At 29.5% G+C, this 8,848-nt stretch overlaps 1 protein-coding gene across 1 annotated transcript; it reads left to right on the top strand.

The window, feature by feature from the left end:
- The first annotated feature begins 6,302 nt into the window (after window positions 1-6,302).
- On the top strand, window positions 6,303-7,648 carry LOC105365623 (optic atrophy 3 protein homolog). Its single transcript, XM_011503838.1, has 2 exons — window positions 6,303-6,566; window positions 7,430-7,648. The coding sequence occupies exons 1-2, from the start codon at window positions 6,303-6,305 to the stop codon at window positions 7,646-7,648; spliced, it is 483 nt and encodes a 160-aa protein (XP_011502140.1).
- Window positions 7,649-8,848: the final 1,200 nt, after the last annotated feature.

Here is an 8,848-nt window from a genome sequence, read left to right as displayed (position 1 = left end):
TGTCTTTAAGCAACTTCGCAATATGACAGCGATAGTGAGAGAGAGACAGAGAGAGACAGAGAGAGAGAGAGAGAGAGAGAGAGAGAGAAAGAGAGAGAGAGAGCGAGTGAGTGAAGAAAGGGAGGAGTGGAAGATAATACAGACAGTATATCAAATTATTAGGAAGTCAATCGTTTTTCTCCACCACACTGCAGTAAAAGCAGCCCGTCCGATTAAATTAATTGCTTTTCACCACATGTAGTCCAAAGCCAGCACCTACTTCAAGACGTACGCGATCCAATTCTTTCTATAAAGTTTTCCTAATACCTTCCAATTTCTTACACACTAGTCTTATTCCGTAAATACTTAGCCTATTTAGTAGCACCCTTCGCTACGTCGTAACGCGCAACGATTTTAGTTACGCCGTAGCAATTATTATTCTTTGTACATTATGTAACTGGACCCAGATCATACCGTAAACCAGTGAAATTTATTCGTTACATTAAAAAATATTCTGACAGTTACTATTAATTTAAAAATTGTAATACTAAAAGAAGTAAACTTAGTAACTTTCATAAATGAGAATATGCTACTAAGAATGTATTTTCAGATTATTGCTACATACTACTTTCTTAGTTCAATCACATTCCTTTGAATTATGATCTTACGATATAGTTTGCATAAATATTTTATTTTTCAAAAGAAGTTTCATTGTAAAATAGAATAATTTTCCATTACATAAAGAATAACGAATCTATTATAGTATCCATTATTCTTATGAGAATTTAAACCGATTTATCTAAAAGTTTAGACTACGGCATTATATACACATATGATTTTATATTATATATATATATATATATATATATATATATATATATATAATATAAAATCATATGTGTATATAATGTTTTGAATGTAATTCTAACTTTGAAGAAATCTATAAATTAAAATTTAATAACAATTAACAATAGATAACCTTAAACTTTAGATGTAATAAAATGTCATACAAATGTGCTAATAATATTAATGTGATACACAAAATAGTATATATATATATATATAAATTTTTCCGTATTTTCAACGCAACATAGTGCAACTCTTTATATTTTTCTTTTAATTTGCCGAATTTATTTGAGATAAGTCAGGCCCAATTTGATCTTTATATTGACATATAAAATTGGCAGCCTCATACATTTTGGCTGTAGTAAGTTTCGGACGATCCTTTTAATAAAACTACGCACGGCCTCACGGCGTGAGCACGTTTGCGTCTCAACCTTGTATAACACGAAGGTCGTTCATCCTCTTTTACTTGTAACACATGATACGAACATCAGAGTCTACTTACTTTTCTCCTTAGTCTCGTTCGCCGATACTTACGTCCAATTTTACATGCCAAATGTCGGGCCAAGCACGTAGAGACTATCGAATTCACGAGAGACGAAGGGACTATCCTTTCGAAAATACAATCCATCCGTAGCATTGAAACGAAGGTAAAATTTTATTGGAACGGTGTAGTAGAAGAGAAGAGAGCGACGTGAAAATCGCGGCAAAGACATACGGCGCTACTAGCATTGTTACTGGCTTTTCTCGCAGCAGAAAACGAGTAAAACTCGCTACTGATGTTTATAGAATTCAGCGCACAATCCCACCCTCCGTCGGTCGTCTCGAGCGACGTTCCCAGGGTGCTGGTTCGCTCCAGTTTATACGATATATGTCCAAATACCGCTCAAGGAATGGCAATGGCACTCTATTCACTTTTTCTATCAACTGTACAAATGTATCGCCCCACGTACTTATTGCGAATCCGGGCTATGATCATGTTATAACAAAGAAACACTTCGAGAAATCTTGAGAAATTCCATACGCTTTTAGTTTCCCGCGGTGTGCCCGGACAATCAGGATTCCGTCGCCTCCTTCAATCGCATTTGTGCGAACACTTGGTGCGATATTCTCTTCATTCAATTAAGTTGAAAATGTGAATTGAAGCAAGCAGCAAGAGACGTGGGATATTATCTTAGTAAGAATGGATAGCGTTTTTCTCGATGCGCCACATATCGGAATGATTGCAATTTAATTTCACTTGAATTCTTTTAAATGAGAATGGAAAAGCCTAGGTGTATTTATGTTTATCGTATGCCTAAATCATTTGTTGGCATTTGCAATAATTTCTCGAATCTTTTAACGTACAAGCTAATAAATATTGATGTGAATTATTGTTGACAATATTCATTAGAGTATGGTGGAATATTGGGTACATTACTTGTTAAATTAATAAGACGTTTTAATTACCATTTAAAATCAGCATTAATTATCAAATATTAAAAATCTAATCGAATCTCTCTAATTATTTCATGACAAATAGCCCAATATATAATCAACAATGCTATTATAAATATATTACATCTTTAGTACTCCAGGCTTTTTTTATATCGTATGCAAATACCACTTAAATATGAATTTTGTGGATATACTTTAGCAGCACATTTATTTTTAAAGTTAAAAAGTTTTATACTTTAATAGCTTTTCATAATTATCATATCATTTCATTAAATCTAATATATAAGTTACTACGGCTATCGTTCATTCTAATTGTTTAATAATACTTTGATAAAACACCACCATCATTCGAATTGTAAATTCATTACAAATACAAAGCCATTAATATGTCATTTAACTATTAATTTGTCCTGTTAATCGAACAGATACGCATAGAACTTTGAAATATAAAAGCGTAAAAGCGTAAAGTTTGATGGAGTATTGTCCGACATAGTGAAATTTATAATTACATAATATATAATAATAACAATTGTGACTTTAAAATAAATCATACATATAACCAATAATTAAATATTAAATACAACTATCTTATCATGCAAGTAACTACACCAATATGTTATTAATATGAAAGGAAGTTATTTTGTTCAATGAGGTTCCACTAATTTTCTCACAATATGTGTTGTAAACTTTTATTGCAGAGATACTATCATATCGTTATACAATGAACTATAAACATCTTGAATATTAAACTAAGAAATATTTCACAATATTAAATTTATCGAATAACATTTCTATCTTCATCTCCTTCGCATTGACAAAAGAATTGCAAATTGATCAGTCGACTTTTTAACAAATAATAAAATAAATATCTAAATAATAAAAGGCAATTTTGTATACAATTTTATTTTAAATGAAAATTATTTAGAAATTCAAATCTCTTCATATATAATAGAAAATTTAATTTAATTAATTTCAACTTTGAAATGAACTATTTTTACTAAAATTTTCTCAAATAAATTACTAAACTAATTGTTTTTTTTTTTAATAATAAAAGTTCTATGAAGTGTGTTGCATTTTCATGTATTCGCGACATTACATCAATGAACTTTTTTATATAATTAATGAAATTTAAATATTCTGTTAAAGAAATTTGCATTTCATATAAGAGACTTGAAATTATTACAATAGAGTATTCTCGTTCAATAATAATTTTGTTGTGCTATAAATAAATCGTCACGTTTATAAATATTCGATTTAAAGAATTTTACAAAACATCTAAAGTGGTTATATTGTTGTATTGGAACTTTATTGTAAAAGGAAATTATTTTTTTAATGCTAATAAAGATTCAAAATTTATATTTATTTATTTATATTTATTTATATAATTTATATTATACTTTATAATAATTTTTTTTTTTGTATAATACACACAGTTGTATGTTAATACAAAGTTGCTTTGAATAAGATCTTAAAAATAAAATGGAAGCTTAAAATAGTTGCCAATCCTTTTTATAAATCTCATTCAAGTATACATAAACACACAAATCGTAATAATTTATAAAAAAAAAAAAAAAAAAAATCTATATTTTTTATTCCCTCGTCACTGAATCAATTAATCGTCTCTCCTCCTCGGCAGTATCCATAAATTTGCCCAAACTATCTTCGTGCGATAGCCCCAGCATCTATGAGTATCCGACTCATCTTCCGCTGGCTCACTCAATGGATTCTGCAAATGGAGTACTCGTCTTGTATCAGAGGCCAAATGGAAGGACTATAAGGACAGTACTGTGACAACTGTAATATCAACGAGAGTGAGGGGCACATAAGTCAAGTAAGAAAAAAAAGGAGGAATAACGAAAATAATTCACAAGAAATTAACTTTGATGAAATTGAACTTTCGTGCTATTTTACGCCACAGGTACCTTTGATAATCACATGTGCAAGAATTTATGCTTGTGTTTAACATAGTTTTTGCAACTTTACAAGTTCTTAGAAATTTCTATATGCGCCTATGCTGTATTTAACGAAATTTTAAAAAGTTTTGTTCTATCGATACAACTATTTTTCTTAACCTTTTAACTTTCTTTCACTTTCAAATTCTAACTACTTAAAAGTTTTCCCCCGAGATAGTGAGCTTTTACTTACGTGAAATTTAACACACCTACCTCTTTATCCGAAGCGCGTCATCTTTCTCTAAAATTGAATGTAATGTCGTTTATATATAACGTCGTATCAATAGATTTGTTAGAGTTACCTGATTACAGTTTATTTTAAACTTCCACTCAAGATTCAATTCGCCCGATAAAATATTTTTGCACATTTAAGATACTTATTTATAAGTATTTTAGTGACAATTTTAAGATTGTATTATAATAATTAATAAAAGTAAGTATTGATTAATGACGATGATAGAAATAGTGAAATACTCTAAATTAAATTCAAATGTCGAATAAAAAAGAAACAGAAAAGTAGATTCGTGAAGGCACTACGCTCAGTTTGACGAAACTTTACGTTGGCAACAGGCAAATTGACTTTTTATTTTTCTACGATCGATAGTTTAACCTCTCTGATGTGAGAGTTCAATTTGTACGCTTAAGCAGGACAGAAACAAAACGGTCTGTCTTCTGAGTAAGGGACTGACGTTGCTTGTATTTCATCCAATGTTTCTGCTCTTGTTTGCAAACATTTTTAATAATATCGAATTATTTAACAAATCATCAAAAAAAAAAAAAAAAAATTTACATGTAATTGATGAAAAATTTTCATTTAAATGAAATCATTTAATCGCATTTAATCGTATATATTCGATTAATTATGTTTCGATAAACATTTTCCTAATACAAAATTTTAAACAAATTACAGAAAAAATCGGTTACTATAATATTTCAACATGGAAAACTGATTTTTTTTTTCTTTTTCAATAAAAATGGCCTACACTTAAAGCTAACTTTTATCAATCCTTGACTTTTAAAGTGTAACTTGAAACATAAATACAGATCTTAAAATTCAAAATTAAAGCTAGTGAAAAACAAGACTTAAAACGAGTGAAATCTACGTAAATTATATTAATGTATCTTTCAAATACTATAAACTTGCCTGAGTTGATACAGTTTCAGCCAATGGAACTTGGAAGTAGCAAGATGAGCGGGTAGTAAAAATTATCATTAAAGCAGTCCCTTAAATATATAATAATATTATATATTTTGTAATGTTGTATTCCATAATAAATAAATGTGAGATAGTGTGAGAATAAATAAATAAATGAATAACCGCCCGTGTGTTTGTGTATCTATGCACATAAATACATATGGTGTTATAACAAAATTTTTAATATGCAGTCAATGTTAGTACTTTGATAAATTATATACTACGAAAATCTTTAATAGTATTGACGTAATCCAAACTTATTTATAAAATGAGTTAGTTGCCCATTCGTTCAGCCATAAACATGAAACACTGCCTATTAAATAATAATTTATTGTTAATAGTTTATTAAAAACACTTCACTAACTTGAGCAACATACTAATAATAATAATGCTCTAATGTGAATTAAAAAAAAAAGAAAAATTTCATGCATAGATCAATAATGACATAATTGAATGAAGGTTATTTAAGATTGTAAATTTATTTGCAATAGAAATTAACATATCGATGCATTATAAATTTTTACTGGATAATATAATTAATTATATTCATGTGTTAAAATATATAATATACTTTGAATTTATATAAATCCAATTAAGAATTGCTGGTAAAAAAAAAAGTCTTGTAGAAAAATGGTGCATTGAATTTTGAAAATTCAGACGACCAATCTTATAGCGCTAACATAACCAATTAAAAATACAAAATATAAAAATGTATAAGCAAATATAAAAACACGAATTGTTCATGAACATCCTTTAATGCTCGTGTCGATTGCAAATGTTTTCTTTTTTCATTTTTCTTTTTTCTTTTTTCTTTATTCTTTTTTCTTTTTTTGTTAACAAACTTTCGCTGTGCCGTAACGTATCGTCGAATAGAAGACGAAAAAATTACGGAAACTATGCATTTTCATTTCCCGGTTCTGTCACTTATGAATCAATTCTTCCGACAAATTACGAAACCCATATCGAAGCGCATAGTGAAATATGCAAGCGATTCGCCAATTTTCCAGCGGTACTTCCTGTTGATACCCGGGAAATTTTATTATAAGTTAGAAAACAGCGTAAAAATGATAGAAAGGGAGAAAGATTCGGCTGGTAAAAACGATAAGCAGATGATTAGCAACGAAAAGGCAATTGAAATCGGCTCTGAGCTCATGATGGAGGTTAGTGTAAACTTATGTCTTGTTCGTATTGCAGTTTCATCCATCAGTTCGATGCAATTGTAATATAAGCCGTTATGGGGTTTAGAATAATGTGTGGATATTATTATTTTCTAGAAGATATAAGGATAATATTCAATTACTAACGCACTGCAATTTATTATTGCCATAATATATTTTGCGGTAAAAATTTGTGTGTATTATTTAACAATTTTTGTATGAAAAGTAACAAATTGCTGAAATAAAATTGGTAAACACTATGAATATTTTAGTTCATAAAGTATTTATTCCGTATATTATTATTGTCAATTTAATGTAATAAGAAGACTGAAAATAAATTCACAACAAATAAATGAAAACAAAAATAACGTAAATATTAATTATTAACATGTACAATGCCATGATAAATTTTAGCCTGTATTAACATTTTGATGACTTTAATTCGTCGTTTACCTGATCCGAGTTTATGACTTACTTCAAATTCGTTTTATTACATTATATAATTGACTTATATGATAGACTATTTAAAAATGAGAAGTCTTTTTCTATTTTCTTTTTGCAATACGAAAAACGTATGATGAAAATAAACATTTTATACAAACTTATACTAACTGTAATTATTGAAATATTTACACATTTATTTCCGTATAACGAACAAAAATTTCCCTTTTCACTAATGTAAAAATTTATTAGTTAATTATGCTGATTCGTTGATAAGAAGTACTTCTTTCTTAAAAAGAGTCGATTAATATTCATCTTAAAATGACTCCCAATACGAAAAATATAATTGTCAACTCATCAACACTGCCAATTGCAAATACGCGTAACTATGTTTAATCGCTGTATTCTTGATCGATAAATTGCAGACTGTGATATTTGTTCTACTCGCTAGTATAATGGTGTTGGAGTGGCAACGCTCTCAATGGACATCGGCCGTTCAAGAAAAGAAGTTTCAAGAAAATATGAATAATTTGCAAGAGCTCTTACACGAAGTACGCCAAAAAATGGCATTAAATGACCGAATGAATCAAACGACCCAAGAATTGCTTCGAGAAGTCGAAAAATCGATTTTGAAGAAGCCATGAAGAACGCGCTATACGCATCGGCGAAAGGACATAATAGAGCATGGGTAAGAGTATGGGAAAGAGGAGCGAAAGATATTCCGATGCTCGTACATTAAAACTTGGATCGCCTGAAACTAAGAAATATAAGAGCGTATTGATTGAGCTCCGGGAGGTCGATGAATGTAGAGATCACGAGGCCAAGTGTCTCTGGTGTTGAATTCAGCGTATTCTGTGTTTTACATCCGTCATTATTTATTCATTTACATATTTGATAAAATATTTAAAAACTACGCAAAAAATATTACTCCCTGTAATAGCATTCTGAATAATAACTGCAGAGACTATTTTATTCACCAGGGTACACGATATTGCAGAGACGGAATACTTAAATAAATTTTCAAAAGTATAGCTATATTTTCAAGACGTTGAATGACGCAATACTTCCTATTCCCTTTAAAATTACTTTAAATATATGCAAATGCTATTATTCCCTTTGTTGTCAATCAAGGGAATAGTAGGAATATATATTATGCACTATAGGGCCCAGCAATGAGTATCAAAGCAAAAATTAATTTCATCTATCTACGATTTAGTAAGATGAATTCTTATTAATAAAGTACAAAAAATCTTACAATATCCAAGTGTGCAATCGCTTATAATTCATTGTGATTTCTTTATTTTATTGTCTTTATTTTGCTCGGCAATTAGTATTCCCGGCATGTATACGAGACGAGACATTACTTCTAAATATTATAATATTAAAGTGACAGCGAGTAAGATAATATCGACTAAATTCATTTATTTCTTCTTAAATTAAACTTTAAGGAAACTGTTTTACTAGCGCATATATATATATATATATATATATATATATATATATATATATATACATATATATATACATATATATATATATATATATAGGTATGTGTAAACGAAAAAATATTAATGTACATTGAAACATTGTTCGTGTGAATGGAATTGAAAAAAGCTTTAGAAGCCGTTATCGGATCGATTTCCACGAGCCCGTTTGTATACCCTGCAAGTACCGCGCGATATTTTAAACTATGTACGTCCAGGACAATCCGTGTTTCGATCGAATACGATGGATTATCGCCTCCACTTGCTCGAATCGGATCCAAAGAGCACTTTGTCTGAGTGCAGCCACATTCATTGTAGAACTGTCGAGCAAAGGAAGCGAAGGGGCGCATCGCCATTGTT

This window comes from Ceratosolen solmsi, unplaced genomic scaffold (assembly GCF_000503995.2).
Source record: "Ceratosolen solmsi marchali unplaced genomic scaffold, CerSol_1.0 scaffold48, whole genome shotgun sequence".
Classification (NCBI taxonomy): Eukaryota; Metazoa; Arthropoda; class Insecta; order Hymenoptera; family Agaonidae; genus Ceratosolen; species Ceratosolen solmsi.
Note: the sequence above shows the minus strand (reverse complement) of the source record. Positions and strands in the feature narration are given on the sequence as shown.

Coding starts and splice junctions, on each gene's coding strand:
- LOC105365623 (XM_011503838.1), top strand. CDS start 6,303: ATGCATTTTCATTTCCCGGTTCTGTCACTTATGAATCAATTCTTCCGA. Junction 6,567..7,429: donor GCTCTGAGCTCATGATGGAG/GTTAGTGTAAAC, acceptor GATAAATTGCAG/ACTGTGATATTTGTTCTACT.